Source organism: Euprymna scolopes, chromosome 11 (genome assembly GCF_053919585.1).
Source record: "Euprymna scolopes isolate OS-2025 chromosome 11, ASM5391958v1, whole genome shotgun sequence".
NCBI classification, from domain to species: Eukaryota; Metazoa; Mollusca; class Cephalopoda; order Sepiida; family Sepiolidae; genus Euprymna; species Euprymna scolopes.
The window spans coordinates 107253352-107280193 of NC_136492.1; the positions used below are offsets into that span (position 1 = coordinate 107253352).

The 26842-nt window shown below is 35.9% G+C and overlaps 2 protein-coding genes across 6 annotated transcripts in view; one reads left to right on the top strand and one right to left on the bottom strand.

Moving 5' to 3' along the window:
- On the bottom strand, nucleotides 1-20542 carry LOC145288050 (proteasome assembly chaperone 3-like). Its single transcript, XM_080136081.1, has 4 exons — nucleotides 20405-20542; nucleotides 7222-7323; nucleotides 2234-2314; nucleotides 1-438 (listed from the first exon to the last, which is right to left on the bottom strand). The coding sequence occupies exons 1-4, from the start codon at nucleotides 20450-20452 to the stop codon at nucleotides 292-294; spliced, it is 378 nt and encodes a 125-aa protein (XP_079992207.1). The 5' UTR covers nucleotides 20453-20542; the 3' UTR covers nucleotides 1-291.
- The window catches only part of LOC145288046 (CAP-Gly domain-containing linker protein 4-like), a 205712-nt gene continuing 187132 nt past the window's right edge, over nucleotides 8263-26842 (top strand). For 3 of the 5 annotated variants that reach the window (XM_080136065.1, XM_080136067.1, XM_080136066.1), the window contains exon 1: nucleotides 8302-8588. In XM_080136065.1, the coding sequence (XP_079992191.1) occupies nucleotides 8443-8588 (146 nt within the window). In that variant the 5' untranslated portion in view covers nucleotides 8302-8442. Of the gene's footprint in view, nucleotides 8589-26842 lie in introns of all 5 variants that reach the window. The other 2 variants (XM_080136068.1, XM_080136077.1) reach the window with 2 other exon arrangements.

Here is a 26842-nt window from a genome sequence, read left to right on the forward strand (position 1 = left end):
TTTTCTCTTTTTTAAATAATGTAAATTTAAAATTCTTACATTTTTATTAACATCTGAAAAAGGTGATGGAATTTAAGACACAAAAAATGAGTGAAGAAATTGAAAAGGAAGTGCTGATGGTATTGATTTTTCCGTTCCCGGTATGGAGCAGAGATTATATCAATATTTTTTTGTAAGAACATTTATTAAATATTCTTTGGAAATTTTTGGAATATTTTATTTTAAAGATTTTTTTGGTTGAGTGTATCACCAGTCAGAGTTCTTGCCACAAACAATTTGATCAGAAATTCTCTATCGCCACACTTTACATTTCTGGACAAGTTTATTGATTTCAAAAATGGTTTCCTTTGATTTATCTTTCAAGGCAATCGACATCATCACAGGTTTTGTTGTCGACATGTCATGGTGAATCGTTTTTGCTAGCACATGTGTCATTGGCTGGAAAAAAAAAAAAAAAAAGTCTTTCAGAATATGGAAAAGGGTGATTTCAAAATACTTTTCTCATTCGTTAATTTTAAAACTATTCACGTATCAAGTTAGAGAGTGAGCAAAGTACTTGCATCACATTTAAACAAAATAATAGCACATTGAAATAGTTGAATCCTAGCGAATGTCATAGAGCCATGTGCAACCTTCTGGTAGTGTTCAGTAATTGCTAGACTCCACATTAAGGTCAATTTTGTGTCACATTCACCTCCTCCCCCTCCTCATGGTGCAAGTAAATAGAAAACAGTCCCATCAGTTATGGAGAAAAATAGGGCTTACATAATTTTCTGTGGACTATGGATAAAATAATAGAGCAAGACTAGAAGATCAAAAAATAAGAATCTACACTTATGCTAGACAATATTGATTGAATATAGAAAGGAGTACAATATGGAAACCAATAATTAAGAAAAGTACTGATCTATTTATCCATACACCTACCTCTTTAAGTATTCAGGATAGCTAAAAAAATAGCAAAGACAATGAATATTGTTGGAGAGAAATGTGTTGTACCATCATATATATACTACATATTCCCTCTGTTCTCTCTGGAGTATATGATCTGCTTGGATTAGATCTGCTGTCTACTCGCCGGAATGTAACAGTTGCTTCTGTTGTCTACAGGTTACTTCATGGTTCTTACCCCACCACAATGCTTAAATACTGCCCTACGTTGCAGCTGAATAGACTAAATCTGCGACGATATACATTCACAATAAACCCTCTGCATAACCCTAACACCCGTATTTGCTGAAGGATGTACTAGTGATCTCATTTCGCATTGTGTTCTGCAGTCCTGAACATGCTGCCTCGGAATTGTGTGAATGAACACGTTTAACTGTCACATTTTCAGAGTTCTGTATTGGCTATCATGATGTCCCTAAGTTTTATGCATTCTCTAATTAACTTAGTAGCCTCTGTATATTGCTCTTTTATACCATGCCTTAAGAAAATTTTTTTTTTTTTTTCAAAATAGTGGTATATTAGCAACAGATGAACAGGACAAGAGGGATGGTAAGGAATGGCACCATGAAAAATAGTTGAATACTGAGTTTTCATGGAACCATGAAAATCTAGAAGTTGTAGAAGCAATATCTTGTCCAACTATAAGAATCGACAAAGAAATAGCGAAAGTTATAAGTGTTGAGAAACGAGATTCTAAATCGTTCACATCATAATCTTCCAAAAGTGATAGAGATCCTAAACGCAATCATCTGAGATAATGACAAACAATACAATATACACACTAACATATATACAACACTCCTTGATAATTAGGGAGCAATGAAATTAGTGACTGCAAACTCTGCTATGCATGACGTCAGAAATACTGATGGGCAAACCTTTGAATCAAGCAACGAAATGTATGTTTGATGTCCTTAGGGAAGATTATACCATATCCTTACATAAAAACGCTACTTATTTATTTTGTTTTGTTAGAATCAGACGTTATTGAAATTCATGGCTTAAAAATTATTGCTCAACCGAGTTTGAAGCAACTGCACACAGAAAACTAATTCTAATATTTTGAAGGAGAAATTAATAGGATTCATAATTTGATGTTTCATTTTTTGATGAATCATGAAATTTATTTGAATACTGACGAGTCAAATATGAATGCCAGTTCAAAATTTTATCAGTTTTGTTTCGGTAAATGAAGACTACATTAGCAAATTTTTTTTTTTTTTTTTAAATATTCTTAATCAAAACTTCACATATTATTGCCAGTTTAATTACAAATATTTACTTCATCGTTTCCAAATATAACTCTGGTTGATACGAGAATGTTTTTCTGGTCTTCAACAGTGTTTTCAGGATAAACTTGTATCTGAAATTAAGAAAAGAAAATTAAAGTTATTACATTGAAACAGTTAATTTAAAAACAAAATACAGGAAAAGTAATTAGAAAAACAAAAAAGCATTAAATCTCAATTTTGTTGATTTTTGGTTTGAAAAATGTCCAATGAGTGAGAATTTTTTGTGTATTCTTTACAAATTATATTGGAAGAAACTCTGAAAAATAGCAGAGAAGTTATTTATCCACCCACCCAGGGTAGAATGATGTGACACGAGGGTTGGAAAGTGGGATTTGAAAAGTCAACGCCCTGGAAGAAGATCACTGATCTACAAAAAATAAAATAATAATGCCTGGTCAGTCCTGTCAGCATTCCCTGGGAGAAGCACTTCAAGCAATTAGCAATAACCCATTCTTAAAGGAAAGCAAAGCATGGGAGGCTGGACCTCCTAGAACTGCACAGAACTAAAGACATACCTCATCTAACAGGGAACAATAATGGCCTCGATTCTGTTGTTTTTTTGTGTCACGGGGAAAACTAACATTAAAATTTGGCAGTTCCAAAACTAAGTATTGCATGATTGAATGAATGGAGAGGCCAAGTGAGAAACTCTGCATTAAGGTTAAGATTCATACTGTATAAAGCTTATTCTAGAATGAACTGGAGAAATCAATGTGAACAACAGAATCAAGCCAGTCAAAAGTTGTACTATGCCGATTCATACAAATTTATGTTTTCAATCTTTATTCTGTTGATGTCATCAACTCATTTTCCAATGTTTTATTATACAAGCACCCATGTTTGCCCAGCTGGGCAAACTTGAGTCCTTGTACCAGAAAAATATCCAGTAAATAAAACGTTGTTTAGTAAATCGTTATTTTGTTGCATTTCCATACATTTTGTATAGGCTCATCTATAAATTCACTAATAATCACCACATGGTAAAAATTTGGAGGATATTTTTGACAGCATCAAAACTGATTTTAAGAGTACCAAATTTAGATCTACAAACTTTTATCACAATTCCTTTTACAAAGAAAGTGCCTGTTTTTCTCTTTGATCATCTATCTGACTACAGTTTGTTTTTATTTTACATTTTTCCCTAATGTACGGCTTGATGGATTTTAGATGTAATAAGTATAAAATACAAGTCATGTACATTTCTGATTGGATCGGTATGTCCAGAGTTATTTGCCCTTCAATTTGCAATTTACCTTGATCTTGCATTAATAGTTTCTTTTTTCTTCAAGTTTTTTGAAATTTTAAAAAACTTATTCACCCCAAACAAGGCACTGAGATGTAAGAGACTACTGAATAATAAGGGACCAGATTTATAAGGGGTATCCTACAAGGGGAGTTGTGCAGCAAGATGTTTGTTCACATTATATTTACTTTCTCTAGCTCAGTATCTTCTATGTGTTTGCTCCAAATCATGGTAGCCGTGAGTGTTAGGCTAAAACGTTTTGACTGTTGGATTCCCGAGAAGGGTGCTATCATCCATGGCAACCGATGAGTGGAAAGTTGTTTTTTATAATTGTTAAAAGAAAATAGCACTAGATGTAACCCTTTATTCCATTGCAAACTGGAAATCGTTTTCTGAAGATTCAGCTATTGTCTTCTGTATGTGCACATTTCTTTTATCCAATAGAGCTGAGTCATCAGTAAAAATATCCATCTCCGATGCAATTGCATCAAGAAGACTAAAGGCCCAAGAATTGTTACATGTTGTTTGCATGTATGGCCATTAAGAACAACTAACTTAGAATGGTCAGTACAAAGTAATTTTCTTGAAAATTCATGACAGAACTTGTCAAAATCTCTGGATATATCAAGCACTATTATCCTAGCCTCATTTTTCTTATCCAGTTCTCCCATATTTCATCATCATATTTGGTTTAATGTCCGTTTCATATGCGGGCATGTGTTGGACGGCTTTTAAGAAACTAAAGTAATCTATGGCTGGCCAGGTATTTATTTATCTCTTGGCAAATGTGTATTTCAGCAGCATAAATTATTTGACGGACAAAAGTTTATAAAATTATCTATTTTTATATAAAACATCATTAGATCCTAAGGCAGAAATAAAACCTGAAAAAAGTTCATTTTTATTATTTTTTCAACAGTTTTTTTATTAGACTAAATGTACAACAATCGAGGCCGCCATCTTGTTTTGAAAATTTGGCATTTCTAAAGATTGCAAGATTGACCTTTTTGAGGCCAAATTTGGCCTTTTAACGCTCTTGCATGGACCGTGGTTCCACACAAGAGTGTATAAAAATGCCACATTTGTACTCAAAAAGGCCAATCTGGCAAGCCAAATTTTCAAAACAAGATGGCGGCCTCGATTGTTGTACATTTAGTCTAATAAAAAATGTTGAAAAAATAATAAAAAATGTTTTCGGGTTTATTTCTGCCTTAGGATCTAATAATTTTTATAATTTTTTGTTTGTCAAATAATTTACGCCGCTGAAATACACATTTGCCTATTTCTTTTTCCCAAGGTTCATTTTATCACTTTCTCTCATGTTTTCTGTTATTAACTGAATCTGTGCGACCTCTGATCTCGTCCAAGTCACTTTCCTGGTCAACCATGACCAGATGTGACCTTTTTATACAGCAGGACCCCGTTAGTCGCACTGGTAAGTCTTCAATTGCAGCCGGGTGTTTGTCAGTTCTCCTTGCGTCAGGGTTGATATGCTGTCACCCCACCGGTCAGTCGTACGCTAGGAAAAAGAAACAGTAACTCACAATTCATCCTCCCAGCAGTAAGATAATTCAATTCACAAGGAAAAAGAACTCATTTTCTTTCTAGTCTACTGATTAAATTTAAAAAATATATATATATATATATATATATATGTACAAATGTTCTTTACAGTACAATGGTTAATGAGTCTGTACAAGTCACAACTTCAATAAATCGATAATTAAATCTTTATGCTTTCTTTCTTTTCAGCAGTGTGGTGTCGGCGAAACGGGGCATTGCGGAGAGGGGCAGGGTGATAATTCGGCTCGCAAGGTGTCTCAAGCTCAATCAATCTCAAATCTCAAAAAAATATCTGCCGTTTTTCGGCTGTGCACTCGTTTATATATTCCAGGGTGGGGTGAAGCAACCAATCATTCACAAAAGTGTCAACCTCCGGCAGGTTTCAATTGGTCCTCTCAGAAAGCGAGGATTCCCCCACGAGTTACACCTGCAAGTTTGCAAGCGGGTTCTCATGACTCTGGGGGCCCCATCCATGATCTCGGGTAGAGACGAGCTGTACCTAAGGTGTAAACATCTCTTCTCCAAAACCTGAGTCATCACCTATTTACACCGGCTCACAGAATATGTTTTTGTTCAAAATGACATTGTTGATGGATTTAAACAAAATCATATATTATATTCTTTTTTCTCAGCAGAGATTTTTGCTGTCGCCCAGGCACACCAATATTTAATAAAGAGTCATGTCTGCCCGTTTTCTCTTCAGTAAATTTAAAGCCCCCACCCCTTTTGGGGGAGCTCAGCCGCTACCTGGGACAGTAATGTCACACCTGCTACGTCAACTATTCAACATCTACTAACCCAAGAACTCTCATCCACTCTTTCAATATGACTATACCACCAAAGTCTCCTGTCCTGCACACATTTCACTATACTGTTCAGATTTAATCTTCCTCCGAGACCATCAGATCTAAGACTAAGATTACACATCCATCATATCATTCTCATGAAATGTCCTTAATCTTTATTAACTAGGTTTCACTTCCATACATCATCATACCATGCACACATACCCAACAGACTCTTCCCTTAGTTGACAGTGGTAACGCTACTGGTTAGTAATTGCAGAAACTCCCTGAACTAACACCACTATCTTCTAATTCTTATAACAATACCAGTACCTGCTCTACTTAACATGTGACTGCATGTTATTTAGAGTTAAACAGTTTGTCTCATCCCAATTTCTTTGGCATTTAATATCTTTGGCTCTTTATCATGGCAGTCAGTGTATCAACAACAATTTTCTCACTTACTCCTGTCAGCACTGGATCACAGCAATGAGAAATGCCATAATACTGGTTGGCATTTGCACATGAACACTTTATTATTATGCTAAGATTGTTTACGTCAATAATTGTGTGTGATCATGAAACAAACGCAGAAATCCAAAATGTTGGACAATTTAAAATTAATTTTTCAGTAAACAGGTTCATTAGTAGAAACATATTAACAAATGGATTTCCAAGGGTAATTTTTTTTTTAATTTTTTTATTACATTTTCACCCCAAACAATGCACAGTGCCACTTTGGTGTAGGGGGCTACTATCAGGGGCAACAACTACTGGGGCACTATGTAGGGATTTGGGCAGCAAGATGTCTGTTCACGTTGCACTTGAACTTCTGCACGTCAGTACAGTTGGGGAAGCAGGGACCTGGAATGGAATTCCAAAGTCTAGTGGTTCTGGGGAAGAAACTACTGGAGTAGAAAGATCTTTTACATCTAGGGATCTCTACAGTGTGGGAGTGGGATTTTGCAGCTTGTCGGGTCTGTCGAGGGTGTTCACGTCGTGGGGCACAAGTGCTTGCAGTTCGTTAGAGCATTCACCATTAAAATACTTGTAGAACAGGCAGAGGGATGCAACGTTTCATCGATGTGACAGAGGCTGAAGCTTAGATGCCAGTTCAGGGCCTATTAGATTTGCGACTCTCTTTTGAATCTTATCAAGGAGCGAGAGACTAGTAGCCGATACACCAGCCCAAATATGACAGCAATACTCCATACATGGGCGAATGGTTGCCTTGAAATAATATGATAGAAAATGACAAAACAATTAGAATTCAATCTCAAAAGAATTTACTGAGTAGAGACATGGTTAACATACAATCTGTAGAAAACAATCATGAATCAATGTGACAACTGCCGAAACGCAAATTGCAAATGTCATCATTACTCACCAAAGAGCCTATTTTCAGGTATTGCGTAACGATCAATAAAATGTAATCCTCAAAAGCACTGCAAACAACTTCCGTTTTGTTATTGTTGATGACGGCACAAAACTGAAATGAAAAGGGGGAAAATATGTTAAAGTCATAAAAAAATATTTGGATGTGTATTCAAATCAACAAATGTATCATACTTCCGTCACACAGTTTTCCTGTGAACGTTGCTGTTCAGCAAATCTCTAAAATTATCAAGAAGACCAAAGGCATGTTAAATCCTGGCAATCAGTTTGTCCTTAGTGTTCCACGCATTGAGAAGCCATGTTCCCTATCTTGACAACTGCCAACCCAACACTGTTTGCTGTGGTTTTCTATTAGTTTTCATGCTTTCTTCTAGTTCTTGATCTGTCATCATCTCTCACATTGGTGATTGTTGAGGGTGCAAACTCTGGTTTACAAGTATAAAAAAAGTAGAACAACAAACTCACAAGAGAAAACACATAATCTGCCAACTCGGGATATTTTATTTATTTGTTTGTCCATTTGCGATGTAACGGCTATATTACACCATGAATGATGACAAGGCATTTTATTACATTCGAATAATGATATACAAGAAAAATAAAAAACTAGAGTAATCTAACATCTAGTGTCACCTATTAATTCAATCCATTCATATTAAAAAAAAAAAAAAAAAAGGTGTATCACCCTTATACAAAACAGGAAAAGAAGAGGAAGTAAAAATCAGCCAAACCTTGATCTGAGAGGAGCCCTGCCATCGGATAATAGAAACATTAACAGATAGGTAGAAATAATAAATTTGATCAGTTAAGCTAAATACCGTATATATATATATATAACACTTGGTAACATGAATTCTATGTGTTTTAATCTTAAGATTCCCTACCAATATGAAATAAAGAATCTTAATTGCCATATATTTTCATAACTTACTGATGTGTATATGTACATTAGTTGTTTAAGTGTTTTAATTCACACCTAAAAACTAAACGTTGAAGGAAATCCTTCAACAGCTGAAAAGAAAGATAACAATTTAGAAACATCCTGAATGCACTTAATAAACTCAACCATTGAGGAGATATTTTTCAGCAGGAAATCACACACAATACAAAAAAAGATTTTAGTAGTTTTATTTCAAATGAATAATTAAACTTTTTTGTTTTCATTCTTCTTTAATTACTGAATCAAACAAAAAAAAAAATTTTTTTTAATTGAATGAACAAATCATGGATTAGCAGAAAAAAGAAAATTAAATCACAGAGGCACACATTTTATGTGGTCCCTTTTACAAGAAATTTTGCTAAAATGTTGACAACCATGTTAGCAATCAGACTCGAAAAGGAACGAGAAAAAATCTTAAGGTTTGAATTTTACTTTTTTTATCTAACTTTTTCATGAAACTTTCTTAATTATATAAGCAACATTTAATTCTTTTTATAATTTTTTCATCCTATCTTCAAACATTTCATGTTTAATTACAAAGTTAAATTATCCAAGTTGGGAATTAAACAACTTTTTTTTAATTTACTTTTTGGAAATGTTTGTTATATCAAATAAAATACAGCAGAAGACGATGTTTGGGTTTACTTTTGGCGGCCTCGTAACTCTTGCTTTCCTTATTTTGTCTTTTATTCCTCACATTCCAGGAGTGACGTGTTTTGATAAAGAGGAAGAATCGCTTTTTCTGAATAAGAATCTATTCATATAACATTTATTGTTGGTTAGATTTTAACCTTGAAATGTTATGTTTTCTTTTTCTATCATAATTAACTCTTTACATCAAGTGGCTCCATACCTTGTCTGGAGCGATTTCCATAAAAAAAAAAAAAAAAGAAAGTAAAATCAAAAGAGAGGTGGTCATGTTTCCGCATTGTATAAAGTTATTTACATTATCTGGCACAAGAGATCACTTTGGTGATCTGACGAGAACTGATGTATCAATGTGATTGTGTTATACACAGGGTGAGTGAAAAATCTTGTAATTCACTTTTGAATCATATTTTGTTTTTACAAAAAATAAATATGAGGACAATAGATATAAGGCGCGTGTTTATTTAAAATATAACCACCATGATTCGCCTTTATTTTCTCAATCTGCTTGGAAATCATATCAATCGATCTTTCTAGAAATTCTTGTGTTCATTCAGCCATTCACTTTCCTCAGAGATGGTTAAGTCAACGTTATCCACATGAATGACCGTCTCTTTTTAGTTGGTTAATGGAATAGCGACTTTAGAAGAACTTGAAGGATGGCTAGAAGATGTCATTTTTGCCATTCCACAAGAGTTTCCAAAATCAATCTTTCTAGAAAGACTAAGCATGGGTGCCCGGCGTTGCTTGGGTTTTTGAAGGTGTGTGTTACGCAAAAAAAAAAAAAAAAAGTGGTAGTAGGAAGGTACGCTCGAACCCGTACTGCAAAGGAGGAAAAGAACGGGAAAAAAACGTGATGTCTTTCCTGTTACGACCACCACCAAACCGGAAGTGATGTAGGTTTAAATTAAGGCTAGACAATCGAAAAAAAAGAGGAAGACTCAAAAATATCGGTGAAAAAAGCGACCCCTCCCTATAGAAAAGTGCCCAGTTGAAGGTGAAAAAATTAATGTTTTTAGCCAATTTTTCGGTATTTGTCGTCTGAAGGGTTGAGCTTCAAAATGATACTGATCTTGTAAAAATCAGTCACCTCTGTTGAAAGTTTTAGGCAGACATGCAAACATACATTTATATATTGATAGCTCAAATTTTTTACCCAAACCAATTAAAAAGCTTGTCCTATCTCTGAATACCCTTTATGTAAAATTTCAAATGTTTAGACCAGAAATTGTCTGAGTAATTTAGTAGAGACCGCAGAGGTCAAATCTTTTTACCATTATTATGACCCCTTAACATTTGTTTTGGGCTCAAATCAAGTTAGATCAATGTCCAAGGAACCTATATCTAAAATTTCAATTGTTTATACCCAAAATTGGCAGAGGAGTTTGGTAGAGTTCTCAAGGGTCAAATCGTTGAACTTTGACCCCTTACCAGCCAAATTTCTGGTTGAAAACGGATTACAAAGATTTTCCCAAATCTCAATACCCTGTATATCAAATTTCGAGTCTGTAGACTGAAAATTGACAGAGTTATTGTGTAGGGAAATGTACACAGACAGACACACACACTTTCACTTTTATAGATATATAGATTGGATAAAGAAACAAAACAAACAGTCTATTATTTTCTTGCAATAAACTTGGAGAAACTTGAACAGAAATTAGTTTTTTAAATTTTCAAACTCGAGTAAAAGTTTCCAAGAACATCAATTGATGTGATTCACAAACGACTTGAACAAAATAAAGGCGAATAGTGATGGACACATTGAAGTTTTAATAAAATCTTACATCATCCATGTTCTGATATTTATTTTATTTTTTGTTGCAAAAAATATGATTCATAAATTACAAGATATTTTAAATAAGCAACGACTTTTCAATCATGCTGTAGTTTTATGTATCAGGACTCAAATTCTCATCAAGCATGTGTTAGATAACTTTTTGAAATTCACTTCCAAAGTAACATATCTCTGGCCAGGCCTTTATTGCTGATCGCCTGAGGCAATTCTACCAGGGAATGCTGATGAGTCTGCCCAAGCACTTTTTGCAAGTCAGAGTGCCCCTCCTTAGGGGGCGCTGACTTCTTACTCCTACTTTACAACCCTGGTGTCACAGTTCTTGCAGTGGGAGAGGGCTAAATACCCTTTATTTATTTTCCTTTTTTTTTCAAAATCTATTTTTATCACTTTTGCCCATGTTTTCCATGGCGTCTCCTGCAAACTGAGCCTGCTACTGCAACTATTCTACAGTTTCATAAAAAATAAATAAAATCTTATCTTTAATTCGTTAGTTGTTTTTAAATAATCATTTAAATTCTAACATGTGCAGAATTATAATAGGTACGATGACAGACGCACACCATAGACTTTATCATGTATGTATGACGTGTAGTAAGCATTAAAAAAAATAACAAATTTCTATTTATTTGCCTCCTCATGAGAGCAGAGCGAGTCACGGTCAGTTTTAATGTGGAGAAGGATATGTTTTCCAATCCATACACATTCGAAACAATAGTCAAAAATTTAAATATATAACAAATAAATGTTATCAAAGACAAGTTACTCTTCTACCTAGCTGGGAAAGTTATTAGTGCTTTTACTCACTTTAAAACATTTATTCAGTTTGAAAAATATGTAGTGTTGGGCATTAGGTGAGAACATGAAAATGACTGTGAATTGGCACCTAAATATTTAAAGTTTTAATAAGGACTTAAAAATAAAAAAATTACAAAATATTGTTAGAAACACACTCAATAAATCCAGCTCATCAAAAAGAAGCACTCTGGATTGGAACAAAAAAAATTTAATTGCCTTAGTCTAGAAGGAAAAGAAATGAAATGAAAACACACAAAAAAATTTATTAACATAAAAGTGTTTTTTTTTTTATTTTGTAGAAAGAAATGTGAAACTAATTATTCAATATTCCACTAGTGACTTGTTGAATTCGACAAAACAAGGGGTTTAAAGAAATTTGTGTATCATTAAAAATAATATAATATTTATATATGATACATAAAAATAATTCTGAAATTATTCTCTATATAAAACTTAATGATATATGCTGGTACCTTAGCAATATCTAAAATATTCTTAATTAACTTTGATTTTAGTGGTCATAAAAATATAAATCATACACCAATAGAATTAGTCATCTGGGTTTAAATAGCCTGTGAAATTTCAAGAATATCCAATCAAATTTGATCTCATGCATTTTAATTGGAATTTACGACATGAAATAAATTTTTTTTAAATGTTTCTGTTTCTGGTTCGTCTGTTTTGAACGTTTTTTATTGTTTTTTTTTTTTAAGTATTATATCCATAATTACTATATGATTCCATACTTTTAATCTTAGCCTATGATTCTTGTATCAATTTAACCCCTTGATTATCCTAATTAAAACAATCATTAATCTATAATTTATATTCTTAAATGCTGTCTAATATTATTTTATAAACGTATATTTCACCTTTCACTGAATAAAATGACTTTAGCTATTTCTATAGATCAATATCGTTCTTTATTTTAACACTGGCCTTTTGCTTTATTTTATGTTATTTAATGTTCGAAACAACTTATCAAGAGTTATTTCCCTTGGATAAGTCCTTGCAAAATTTAAATCCTATAATTGCGTTAACAATTTGTCCACAAATAAGAGAAATATCACTTATTTAAGCATATTAGGTGTGAAATTTTGCTGATGTTTAAATGAAAAGATGTCATCAGCTTTTAACATTAGTTAATTTTAATAAAAATTAAAAATAAACAAAAAGAAAAAAATGGGCACTTCGTATTGAAACAAATATAAGAATTGGCATAGTCTAGAGGATTTCTTCTTCAATGACCAATGAGAAAAAAGACAAACTAATATCCACCGGGGCACAATTTTAAGATATTTTTCATGCAAAATATAATGAGCGAGAAATAACTTAGGGTGTCAAATTAAAGGTTAGATAGAATTAGTGCTGGGTAATCCATGGGATAAAGAATTCAGAGCTGTCCACTAATAGTATTGAAAGTAAATTTAATTGAGGCACAACAGGTAAGCTTAGTTTTAATCGTAAATTTACTCAAAATTAATTCTGTAGCTGATGTATTTATATATTTGACTAGCAGGGGTACCCGGAGTTGTCCGAATGTTTGTAGGTGTGTGTGGTGTTAAATAAAAAAAAACCCGGGGGGAGGGAGGGGTATGATCGAACCCGAAGCCCCGAGGCGAAGTTTGAAAATAAAATCAGCCATCAAGAATGAGTTAGTGAAAGATGTTTGAATTTATTTAAGTAAGAACAAAATTGACAGGTGCCCGCCCGGAAGTCGTCGAGCGTTACGACGACGACGTCAATGACCAGGTTTGTTTGTTATAAGCGAAGTAAAAAAAGAAAACAACGGTAACACTTAAGCGGGGGGGGGGGGTACAAAAAAAAAAAAATAAATAACGATGAAAACAGAAAAACGAACACGTGAATACGCCTGTTTCGATATTAAAATTTAAAAAATCGGTGGGTACCCGGGTGTTTTTGGGTGTGTGGTCGGGGGTGGATAAGCGAAGTAAAAAAAAAAAATAATAAAAAAAAAAACAGAAAAACGAACGTTACGTGAAAAATGGCTAAATGGCTGGTTTAATATTTAAATTTAAAAAAAAAAAAAGACATCTCGCACCACGATTCGAACCCAAAACGTTCACATAATGAACCAACGTGCTAATCAACTGACCTAAACACGACGTACATGAAATTTGTTCAGTTTTTAAACTATTTAAAGTAAATCAGGTTATGACGTCATCTGGCGCATACGTAGAACCAGTCGAGAGGGCCGTTTTTGTTGACCCCCCCCCCCGTTTGTCGAAAATTGTCGATTTCAGGGTGAAAAAATGAACATTTTTGGCCAATTTTTCGATATTTTTTGAGTGAAGGATGGAGCTTCAATACGATACCGAGTTTGTGAATTTTTGTTGTGTCTGTTGAAAGTTTTTAGCAGACACACAAACATACATACATACATTTTCGCTTTTATATATATACTAGCGGGGGGGGGGGGGGGGTACCCGGCGTTGCCCGGGTGTGTGTATGGAGGGGGGGGGAATTAATAATCCTGCTTAAATATTATAAAAAAGACGATGTAAAAAAAAAATCTAAAACCAAAACGGAAAAAAAATGGCATAAATAAATCTGTGTACGGGGTGGGGGGTGGACTAAAGAATAAGCGAAGTAATAAAAAAAAACGTTTGGTCGGGAGGAGGGATTGAACCTGGAACCTTTGACGCGGAAACCAATGCCAAGTACTTAACGGTCTCGACCACGAGTGAGAGTAATTGATTAGCGTGTTAAGTTAAAGCTTATAAAGCTAAAAGAGGTTTGATTGACAGGACGACGCTAAATGAGGTCATCGCACGATCGTTATTTTTAGTTTTCACTTCACCCCAGATGATGGTGGGAAGGGGGGAAAGCAGAGCAAATAACGAGAAGCCAACGTTTTTCACTGTATTTATACTATAATGCAGGACGAACCGGGCACAAAGCGAAATAGCACGAATCTCATAAAAATCGACGTAAATAAATCTATACGCTACACGCTTTTCTAATTCCTAGATATTATAATATAGGAACCATATACAGAGTTTTAAGCGATAGTAACGACCCTGGGAACGCGTGCGAAAGAAGCCTTTTGAAGACATACACGAAATGTTCACACACATTTTGCCTTTTATATATATAGATAGACTAGCGGGAGGTACCCGGCGATGCCCGAGTGTCTTGAGGTAAATCAAAACTCGGGGGGGGGGGGGGGTTAAATAATAAAAAAAAAAAATGTTTTGGTAGGTGAGTATGAGAATCGAACCTGTACCCTTGAGTTGGAAATTAATGTGTGAAAAAAAAAAAAAAAAGTGCTACGTTAACCATTGAGCCACGGCGACAGACAATGTTAAACAGGTTTGAAATTATTTATTTAGCTATAAAAACAGGCGTGCGCAATAAAAGTCAACTTTGCTGCTTCCATTTGACCTAATTAAGAAGGTCAAGTAGAGTCACAATGCCAAGAATGTCCGTTTGAGTTTAGTTTCAGTTTATTTATACTAAAAAGCCCAATCAACACGCGAGAAGCCAAAATAGCAATAATTTTGTAAAAGTCAACGTAAATAAATCCATAAGCTACATGCGTTCCAAAATCGTACATATTATTATCTAGGACCTATATACACAGTTGTAAGCGATAGTAACGACCCCAGGAGCGTGTGCGAGAAAAGCCTTTTGAAGACATACACGAAATGGTCACACACATTTTGCCTTTTATATATATAGATTAGTATGACACTTCTAGCACATGAAATGGTGAGCAAGTCAAATATTTAAAAAAAGAGGACTGCAGGTTTCCACTCACAGTCTTACGTTCATATAAAAACAAACTACAGAAAATTGCACGACAAAGGTTTGATTAGTAGCCAACTATCAAACGCGTGACTTCTGACAACCCCAAGTGCTGGTTGAAATGTATTGACTATACCAAAGTGGCACTCATTCTAGGCGGGTTAAACTGACAGAAAGTATTATTAATTACAAAAAGAAATTCTTATGTTGAACAATTCTGATTATATATGCGGCGATTGATGTTATTGTTTACAATTTGGTGTACAAAATAAAAATGCTTAAACTCGTTTCCACACAGTCAGATTCACGTAGGCAGTCACTTGAATTAATAAAAAGAAATAATTTGAAGTCAATTTGGAAATATCTCTTGTGCATATATGCATCTGAACTCATTTTGTTTATCGTATAACATGTCTCTCGTTTTCTCACATTTAATTATAAACCTAAAAACATTTCTCACTGAAAATATTTCTCTAAAATCGGCTCATCCTGAAAATATCTTGCTCAAATCAAAACCTTTAAATGTAACACACCAAAACTAGTGACTCTTCAAATAAGGAATCCCCAAATATATATATAACGACAATAATGCATATTAACTTATTCAAACCATTGCTCTGTCACACTTTACAAGTAGTAGACAGTGACAGACGATTTCGCATTCCTGCTGAAAAAAGTTCCACAAGTTGTTTGTTTCATTTCAATATTTACTTTAAATATAATAAATAAGAATATCCATAAATTATTTTTTTTTGTTATAAATATGTTTATTTACTTTTATGAATGTATCGTATGTATATTTTTTTCAAATAAATGTGTTAGATATTTGAAATGAATGAATGATAATTTAATTGTTCCAGTTTAAGTTTCAACAATATTAATATTTCACACATATTAAAATTAAATTTAAACTACAGAATAAATACAAAGGTGCTTGTTAAGATAAGAGTCGACAGATCGATTTTTTAAACCATGTCATTGTAAGCAAAAAAAATATTATGTACTTAATTATCATGTCGAAAATAGTAATATATCCAAAAATTATCAAAATTTATTGTTCATTCAAAGTTATTTATAGTTAAAAGTAATTTTTACAGAAAATTAGGTAAAATTGCAGTTTTCTGATATGTTATAAAGTAGATAGTGAAAGACTACACACAAAAAATTTGGGCTTAAAAGTTCAATAACTCAGAAACATTTTCAGAGGTTTTAAAACATGATTTTTGGATTCCTCATGTGGAAAACCTTGTCCATGCAAAGTTTCAAAGTTCTACCTAGTTTAGAAATTGATTTATGCCCAAAAACGTAATTTCATAATTTTGCGATTTTTTGCCTCGACACGATATACGTAAAATACCAAAATTGCGATATTTCTGGAACAACTTGGAGTTAAAAAGTTCAAATTTTCAAGATTCCCTAGTTTTTATGATACCAACATATGGTGAAAGTTTGGAAAAAATCTGAGAGGTAAGGGTGTCAAAGATGTGTTTTTCTGGATGATTTGAGATGGAATTACCCATCAGCATCTCCCTCTTGCCACACGAATAGAGACATCAAAGCTCTCCCCTTTAAATCGGGGGAATGCAAATGCAAAATTGACCCCCTGTCTGTTGGCACGGACCTCCCGTCCAGCAGAGAAGAAATTTGAAGCCGTTGCTGGACTACCGGCAGATTGAGGGGGGGGGGGCTAGGCAAAGACATTGAATCCTCCAACAACTTCCTAGATGCCACCATCATAACAACCTCCATCAAGTCACTCGCTGACTGCAAAACCCAAAACCCAAGTTTGGTTAATGGTGGCGGTTGCAAGGGAGGTAATTCCAGAAACGGAATTAGTTAACTACAACAACCCTTCCTTAGAGGAACTTTCGACCCAATGCAAGGAAAGGGTCACAATCCTGGTGCACCTGTCACTGTACCCGGCACTTAAACTAACCTACCCCCTGGACATCAGCAGCATTGCACACAGCAGACAATACAAGGGAGCTGATGACGACACTAAGCATGGTGCATTGCATCGGCATCCTCTCACCAGAGGACTTTGGAACCGTTGGCGACACTGAATAGGTGAGTAAACAACCATGGCTCCTAACTTGGCAAGTATGAGGTCCTCAGACCAGGCGGCTCGTGTCCGTAGAAACCTCCTGTCTCTGGGAGTGGATGTGGTCGCCCTACAGGAGACGCACTTTGTTTCATCTGTGGATTCTCAGATGCCATCAAGAGACTACGAGGTCTTTTCAGCATATGGAAACCCATGGGGGAAGGGTGTCTCCCTGCTGGTAAAATGCACCCTGTTTGTGACGGTAAACGTTGTCCATAGGAACAACGCGGACAGGCTGGTCGTTGCCGTCAAAAAGTGCGTGTTTCGGGTCATTGCGGTTCATGCACCTAGCACTGCTTAAGAGAGATTCTCCTTCCACAATCTCTACGCTTTTATCGCAGTTCCAGGAAAAGAATTTGATGGAAGTGAAGCCGAGAGCCGAAGCCACGATCGACTTGTGGGTTTGAAGGAAACTATCCTTGAAGAGTAGAGCGGAGGCATGTGCTACCTACGTTTTTCCGCTCATCTTTTAGCGACTGGCTGTACTTCCCCTGTCTGAGAACTATCTAAAATCTCTAGAGAGCAAGTTGTCCTCGTTTCTTTGGGACAAAGGGAAACATGGGTTCACAGACAGGTCTGTGTTCAACGTTCGTGTGAAAGAGGTTTGGGAATGCCAAACTTGAGGTGTCATCAACACGCTGAGAGGCTGGCCTTCCTGAGCTGAATCTTGACAGAAGTATCTGCGTGGAACCCTAGAGTCGAGGCCGCTATTCTTGACCACAAGGTCAAGGCGCGTCAAAAACTGAAGCAACACGCAGTTCTTGAGAGTGTAGGGCCACGCTAAGGAATCCCCAAGGTCCAGCGACCTTTCATGGCTGACTAGAAAGGAACTAGATAAGTAACTAGTGAGGAGGGCCGCCAACGACCTACTTGTCATGCATCTAGGGCTGTTGAAGGAAAAGATCTGTTCCCGATGGAATTCCAGGTTCGAGTCATCTTAACAACTCTGAGTTTTCCTTGACCTGGCGATTGGCCCGAAACGTGTTGCCCTTTAACGCCGTACTGAAAAGAGCCGGACTAGTGAGGTTGCGAAGGTGTCCCCATTGCAGGATCCCAGCCGAGGAAATGCCGGAACACGCGTCCTTCGATTGCAGCTGACTCAGATGGTACTGGGCATATGTCAACGAGATGACAGCTTGCATCGATCCCAAGCAGCCTTGCCCGCTGGACATGTCCTACGTCATCCACAGCGCCGAGCCACAATGGGACAGGGAGAGACAAATGGTGTTTCTTGTGATCTTGGCCGTGGCCAGAATGATGATATGGAGTTCAAGAGAAGCGTGAGTTGTTCAACTCCTGCTCATCAGGATTTGGTCCCCTTCTTCAAGCACCAGCTGAAGGTACTCCAAGGCTTTTGACTGAATACAGATAAAAATATTGGGTCTGTGCATGCGTAGAGGTGTCAAGTTGGAGTTCCTGTTCCCACTTAAGCATGGCGTACACAGTTCCAGATCCTGCTGGACTCCAGACCCCTAAAACAAGCGTTTAGACTAGGTTCCTAGCTAGCAGAGTGAATGGCCACCTCCATACTAGATAGGAAACCTCCAAGATACCCACACCTGATCCTTTCTTTTTCGTCCCCGGTCTTAGAGAAACTTCACATACTCCCACCAACCCTAGTTTCTTGGATTCTACCTAGAATTTCAGCCCCCTATAGAGAGTGACTTGCTTGTTTTCGGCAAACACCAAGACGGAAAACAGTGGGCATTCTACCACCTAGAGAGGGTTGGGAGGGTCTTACTAACATTTTGATTGTATTACTGTACACATAGATTCGAAAAAACAAATATATAACAAATAAATGTTATCAAAGGCAAGATAAGTTACTTTTCTACCAAACTGGATATATTTTTCGTGTTTTTATTCAATGTAACATATTTATTCAGCTCGAAAAACATACAGTGTTTACCGATGTATTGAAAATTCAAGATGGCGTCTGATTCTCTCTTTAACACGGTAAGTTTGGGAAAAGGTGTTATAAATAAAAACCCAGATAAAATACTGTTAAAAACTCGCTCAATATATGTTACCGTGACATAGGTTGACATATATTCGGCGGGTTTTTAATAATATTTTGTATAGTTTTTTATTTATAACACCTTTTCCCAAACTTACCGTGTTAAAGAGAAAATCAGACGCCATCTTGAATTTTCCAATCGGTAAACACTGTATGTTTTTCGAGCTGAATAAACATGTTACATTGAATAAACACGAAAAATATATCCAGTTTGGTAGAAAAGTAACTTATCTTGCCTTTGATAACATTTATTTGTTATATATTTGTTTTTTGACAACTTTTTCGAATCTATGTGTACAGTAATACAAACCCCAAATATTTTTTCGTAATCTCGTTAATTCGTGTCCAATCAATAATAATCCAGTGAAAAAATTAAAAAAAAAAACTATCAATATAGAAATTACACATGGGGGTGTGTAGAATCAATGTAGAACTCCGCCAAACTTGGAAATACGATTTAAAAAATAGCGCGGATCATCAGTAAGTGCACTAGTACCCTTTTTTTTTTTTATTAACTTTAATAATTTTTATTTTTATTTTAAAACTAATAATTCGTAATTTGGCGGTGTAAAATACTGATGTGACCCTTCGAGTTGTCGAACTTTGCCGGGACTTAACTGCAAGACTGCCTTCACTTTTTAAGTTTTTTTTTTTTAAAACTTGATAAACACAAGTATTTTCAATTAAAATAAAAAAAATGTTTAGTCGTCTAAGTTCTGAGAAACCTTTTTAGCCAGACGAAAACTTCTTAATTACTGTTTATTAAACAGTGTTTAAGAAATCACGGAACTGAAAAGCAAAATGAAGTTATAACAAACATAATAGCCGATAATTTAATAACAGTCGTCCAGACGTCTATATTTCTTTTTTTAAGTGTTGACTAAAATTTTTAATTTCAAACTCTAAAACGCAAAATAAAATTTAATTTACAGACAAACAAAATAATAAGAGACTTTAACAGCAATAGCAACAGTCAACACTCAATTTGATCGGAAATGATGCGCAAAAAGGAGGTCGAAACGAGCGTGATTATTCAACGGTGACCCTATTCTACAATTGAACCGAAATGCTAATATAATAAAGACAAAATAACTTTCTCTTCACAGACCTGTTTCGTTTTCACTGGGAATGTTGTCGAAACCTCTGTTCCCTCCATTCTCGACAATTGCTGCCGGTCTTACTCAACAGTAAATGAACCACTTCCGCTTAGAAAACTATGGAAGACCAACTTGGAAATATTTAGTTGAAAACAAGAGATTATTGCTATCCATTTCATTTACAAGCCCATGCACAAAAACAGTATTTCATTTTTAATGTAATCGCAATTGTTTACAATTAAAATGCATTTTGTGCTTTCTGTACAATATGCATTATAATTTTTTTTTTTTGTAAAAAAAATTAAAAAATCATATATATATAAAGGGGGTTAGAACAGTAGTCTAAAGAGCAGATTGTATTATAATGTGATAGTAAAATTACTAATTTAATTAAAATACAATAAGAAAAAATTGCTCGTTGTAATGCAGATATGTAATAAAATATCTTAGAGCTACTTAAATATTTAGTAATGTGATTGATAATTTAAAATTAAAATTAAAAATCTGTTTCATAAAAAGGAACACAACAAAGTCAATAATTTGTACGATCATTTCGGAAACAATGTTTTTATTGCGATAGACATAGTGGGAGCCTTTTCTAGTCTCACACAAACACGCATCCACATCTCAAGCTATATTACTTGTCATATACATACACGCACACAAACATACGTGCACATGTACACACACATAGATATATTCACGTTCACGTGTATACACACACACGCTAACGTACGCACATGTACGCACAGATGGACGACGTCATTCCCCTTTCAAAGGAAATGCGCAAAAGACCACTGGAAACAATTATAAAAGCAAGAGACAAGTTGTTTCCAGCCCTTTTTCGAACCAGCTCTTGAGCTGAGAGGTTCGACTAACCAGCCACCCCCCTTTCAGGAGGCTCACACTCGTGCGCATCACATCCCCTGCGACTATGTAGGGGTCACGAGCTAATAGACAGTATGTACACTTTATATGCTTTCTCTCTCCATAGCCTGGATTGACTTTTTCTCATTTTCTCTCTCTATATATACTACAACAGACTTTCCTCCTCACCAGTAAACAGCCAGAGACGAACGCGGACATGAACACGTGTTGTACCCTTTTCTTTCACTTGTTTCTTCACAAAATAAATCCTAGTTCGTTTAATTCAAGTAAACGCGTTGTTTGTTCCTTCCTCAAAGCAATTCATTTTTCCTTTCCCAATTCAAATCATTTCTCCTATTTTGTACGACTGGGGGATATGTGTAATATATCTACCAGTCCACTACAACATTAAGTCATGGACAATAATTTTGACATATAGTTTTTTTTGATACAAAGTCTCCTCATCAGCAAAAGTATTGGATGGGTTTTTTTATATATAAGACACTATAAATCAACCTAGCATATTTTTAAGTAAGGCAGATGTATCTTTTAATTGTCCGCCGAATATACACCGAATATATATATATATGTATATATATATATATATATATATATATATATATATATATATATATATATATATATATATATAAAGCAGTAGCGTTCGTGTGTCTGTGTGTACAACTCTTCTACAGCCCACACCACACCACTGGACGGATCATAAACAAACCTGGTGTGATGATGGTCCCCCCACTTAAGGATGGTGCACTCTATTTTCCAAGGTCAAGGTCATAGCCTATGTATATATAGTCTCCTACAACCCACAACACTTGATCGATCATGACTAAACCTGACATAATGATGGTCTCTGGCCTGGGGATAGAGCACACTATTTTTCAAGGTCAAGGTCAAAGGTTAAGGTCGGGACTTTGCTGTATGCTTGTGTACCCAAGCATACAGCAACCGCGCAACCCGTGCTAGTATAATATATTATGCTAGTATAATATATTATGCTAGTATAATATATTATGCCAGTATTAAATTAAGACTACCATTCGGTTCAGAGATAATTAAGTATGATGGAGTTATTTACTATTGTCGTCTGGTCCTTCCATTTTTTTTTTTTACATTTGGTTTCATTTGTGTTTTATGTATGCTTGAGAATAAAGTTCTCTCACACCTCCAAACGGTTTCGCATAATATATCTTTATTTACCAGGGTGGTGACAGCATTTTTTTTACCCTATTCATTATTCTGAAGGATTAAAATTATAATGTATATATATATATATATATATATATATATATATATATATATATATATATATATATATATATATATATATATATATATATATGTATATATATATATGTATATATATATATATATATATATATATATATATATATATATATATACATATAATTATTTTTTTTACTATAATAATTAATTTAAATCCTTATATATATATATTGAATAAGAATTATATTACCCGCCAACTAATTGAATGACTGCCTGGAGATATTATTGTAAAGGGACTAGACTATCAACACGTCTCTTATTCATATATACCAGTTGCTCAAGTATATCTTGCTATATCTGCACATACACCGAAGTAGTGGTAACTTGGAAAGAATCAGACTATCTCTTCCTTGAGAAGAGGTGAGGAGAAATAACGTTGTGTATTGTTTCTTGATAGCAAATATGGCTCATTCTTTGTGACGAACTGGGAGAAGAAGTCACGTGCACACTCACATCAGGGCTTTACAAATATGGAGGTACCTGACGTCAACAGACTCTCTGCTGTCCAAAAAATAATATTGTGGAGATGATGTTGGGACAGGTGGCAAATTACTGCCCCAACATATCACGGAGGGCCATTATTAAGATTTTAACATCATTAACAAGTGTTTGGTGGACCATAAGTGTTTGGTAAGACAGCATTATGGCTTCCAGACTAGTAACTCTCACTTTGTGGACTTTGATTCCATAAGGCTCAAACAAAACAAATATTGAGAAGGGTTATTTCAGAGACTAGTAGTCTTCATTGATGACTCCCTACTAAACACTGACACCAATATGAGACATCATGACAGTGTTCCCACAGAGGATTAAGAAGTTACCGCTGCACTAGAGAATCTAATAGTTTTCACATGATTGTACTTGCTTCATCCAGTCTTTCCTAAATTAGTCAAGTAACCTCATGCACCAGAATGGAGCATCAATCAAATTTGAGATCTTGGAATTGTATTCTCTACTTGAGAAGTCGGGATAGGAGGTGTCTGTGAGTTGGACATTTACTACCCCACTTCATCATGCTAAGAAACCTCAACTGAGGAAGACTTGCCCACTATGTAGTTAGGCAAAGAGATCCAATACAAACTATTTGTTGATTGAATTCACCTACCTTCCTGAATCAGACCAGCGATATATCAACAAGGCTTGCCAGATCCTTCACATCTTTATGTCCAAAACCTTGAATGAATTACACATAGAAGATGAAAATGGGATCTCATAGAGAGTGAAAAGTGAACAATCCCTCACATTGGAATGTTCACTATCTGGTGAGGATTCCATAGAGAAGGATTCAACATTCAACGGCCGAACACCTGGGTGTTAAAATCATGAAAACCTCCCAGTTTACCAGTTCACAGAAACGTTCTGGGGTTGGTTGAGAACTGGTCTCAGCAAAGCTTTACATAGATCTGAACACAGTGAGAACTGTGGGATGGTGTTTTGCCTGATTCAGGTCTAGGCCAAAATGCTTGATCGCTGCAGCAATAGCCAATGTCCCGATTTCACATGGTAGTCAGGTGGGTTGATGACCATTTTATCTTGCAGAAAAATTACCATGAAGCAGTAGCTTCCCTCCTCTGTCTGCATTCATCAGAGCGCCAATGCTATATTGTTTGTTAGAACCATGAGTCATTATCCACAACTGGTCAGCAGGATGTGATAAGTGAATATAAAGTACAGATCATCCCCACTCAATGTGGTTGGGAAAACCAGCCTCAGCCTGAAGAGAGAGGACACAATGTGCTATTTTGAGGGGCTGGTTATTGAAGATCTCAGTATCAAGATACTTAGTGGTGTTCTGTTCATGTGCAGAAATGACCTGTTAGTGAGACCTGCTCGGTCTGAGATATGGATTGATGACACCCAGTTCATGTATAGCTCAACTATATCACTACTCAACATGAGACAGGTCAGGCATGCTCATGTTTTTTTGTGCTGCAACCCAACAAAACACAGTTTAGCCTGACGATGAAGATGACGAATTTGCCCTTAAACCTTGTTGGGATTCAGGTTGCATAGTATCAGTCAACTCTTAGCCACTACCTATAATCACAAGGGGTGTAGGGAGTGGAGTGCAGCTTGCCAACACTATCAGTGAACCATAACAAATATGAAAATCACAACACATTTGTCAAGCTATATCCACATTCACTCCAACGTACGTCTTCTGGCATGCCAAGTACTTATCCAATCTGAAACAAACATCAAGACAACATCGCTTCCTGCATGGTTATTGACCTGGATGGCATGTTATCCTCTTCAGAAAAGTTTAAATTTCAACAGAACAATTCAGTGTTTTACGATGTGTTTGAAGAGGATCTACCTGGGTATAACGGCTCATTTGGTCACCTTTCCCATTACATGGGTCCTACACAACCACCCTAACATCGGGGCCAACTACAAACTTAAAAAACTACAACTTAAGTTTGATGAGTTGGAATACATTGGTCTATTTTCTTGTACCGAAGATATCAGAGTAGCAGTGGAGTATGTGAACCTCTCCTTCCTAGTTAACAAGGTAAATGGTGGACATTGCCTGTTTACTGCATTTTTCAGCATTGCTTGATATGGGAAGCCCCGTTCATTTATTATGGCAAACGTCGACTCTACTCCGAGGAAGATAAGCCAGTGGCGATGGATTATCAAAACTGACCTCATTAATGCCTTCTATCAAATCGCATTGAAATTTGTTGTATTGTGACCCCTTTCAGAGGCATGCATATTTGCATAAGGTGTGCAATGGGCATGTCAGGATCATAAACAGATCTGGAGGAACAGATGTGTTGAGTACTCGGCGGCCTACTGGTACTGGTGTATGTAGCAGAACTTGTTGATAATCTGTACTGTGGTAGGAGCAGCATTGAAAACTTATCCTCAGTTTGGTGCAGAGTCCTCATGACTCTGTCTCTGGGCAATTTAAGATGATCAACTTGCAAGACTATAACATGTCCTAAGCAAACAACCGTCCGTGGGTGAATATGGTCTGAGGAATCTTTGTCATCTGGATCCCACCATATTGTTACACTTAGCTCCTTTCAACCTCCCAAGACTGTGAGGAATCTACAGTCGTTCATTAGAGTCTATAAGGTCTTAAACAGTGTCATTTCTAACTGTTTCCATTTCCTTAGCCCTTTAGATCAAGCCACTGCAGGAAAAGAGTCACAGGATGCAATAAACTGGTCTGAAAACTTGCGAGAAATCTTCATTGCAGCTCAGAAGCATCTGACATCAATAAAAATTATTCACTTATACCGTCCCGCTAACCAGTTGTGGATCATGGCTGATGGTTCTAACAAACAATATAGCATTTATGCTCTGATGTATGCAGACAGAGGAGGGAAGCTACTGCTTCATGGTAATTTTTCTGCAAGATAAAATGGTCATTAACCCACCTGACTACCATGTGAAATCGGGACATTGGCTATTGCTGCAGCGATCAAGCATTATGGCCTAGACCTGATTCAGGCAAAATACCATCCCACAGTCCTTGCTGATAACAAGCCCGGTGTTCAGGTCTATGAAAAGCTCTGCTGAGGCTAGTCCTCAACCAGCTCCAGATCTTTCTTGTCAACTGTCTGCTGTTTCAGGCTTCTGTCCAACATCTTGCTGGCAGAACAAACATACCTGCTGATTTTGTCAGCCATACTCCTCCTGAATGCAGGCACTAGTTTGCTTCTTCTTGTGGGTGCAGGATCTGGCTGCTGTGTTTAAGACTTGATTTGAAGAGATAATCACTGCATCTTTAAATCTCCTTTATACCAGTTGTCCTGCATGGAAAGAAATCCAAAATGAGTGCTCAGGCCTCAGGCAGACAGGATGCAGTGACTCTCCCTTCAAAGCAGCTTAACAGCATTAAGGATGTGAAGAGATATCTTCAAACTGCCACATAAGCCTGGGATGACTTTGTAGTTGTTTGCAGAAAAGATTCTCTTCTCCCACACTGAGATGCAATTATTGTCCCATGACATGCCCGCCATACTTTAGTGATGACACTGCATATAAAGCTGGGACACCCTACCAAACACAAGATGCAGCAGACAGTGAGCTGTTACTTTTATGTCTTGGACCTGGCTGAAGCTTTGAACAAAATTGTATCTTCATGTCACCAATGTGCTTCCTTGAACAGTTTTTTTTATTTGTAGTTTTGCCTCAATCCTGTGAAAACCCTTTGAATACCCTCAGACTTTGGTTCGCTGCTGATATCATCAAGAGGAAGAGACAACTGATTTTTGTCTTATAGGAGTATGTCAGTTCATATACTGTTGCACTCCTTATACTGGATGAGC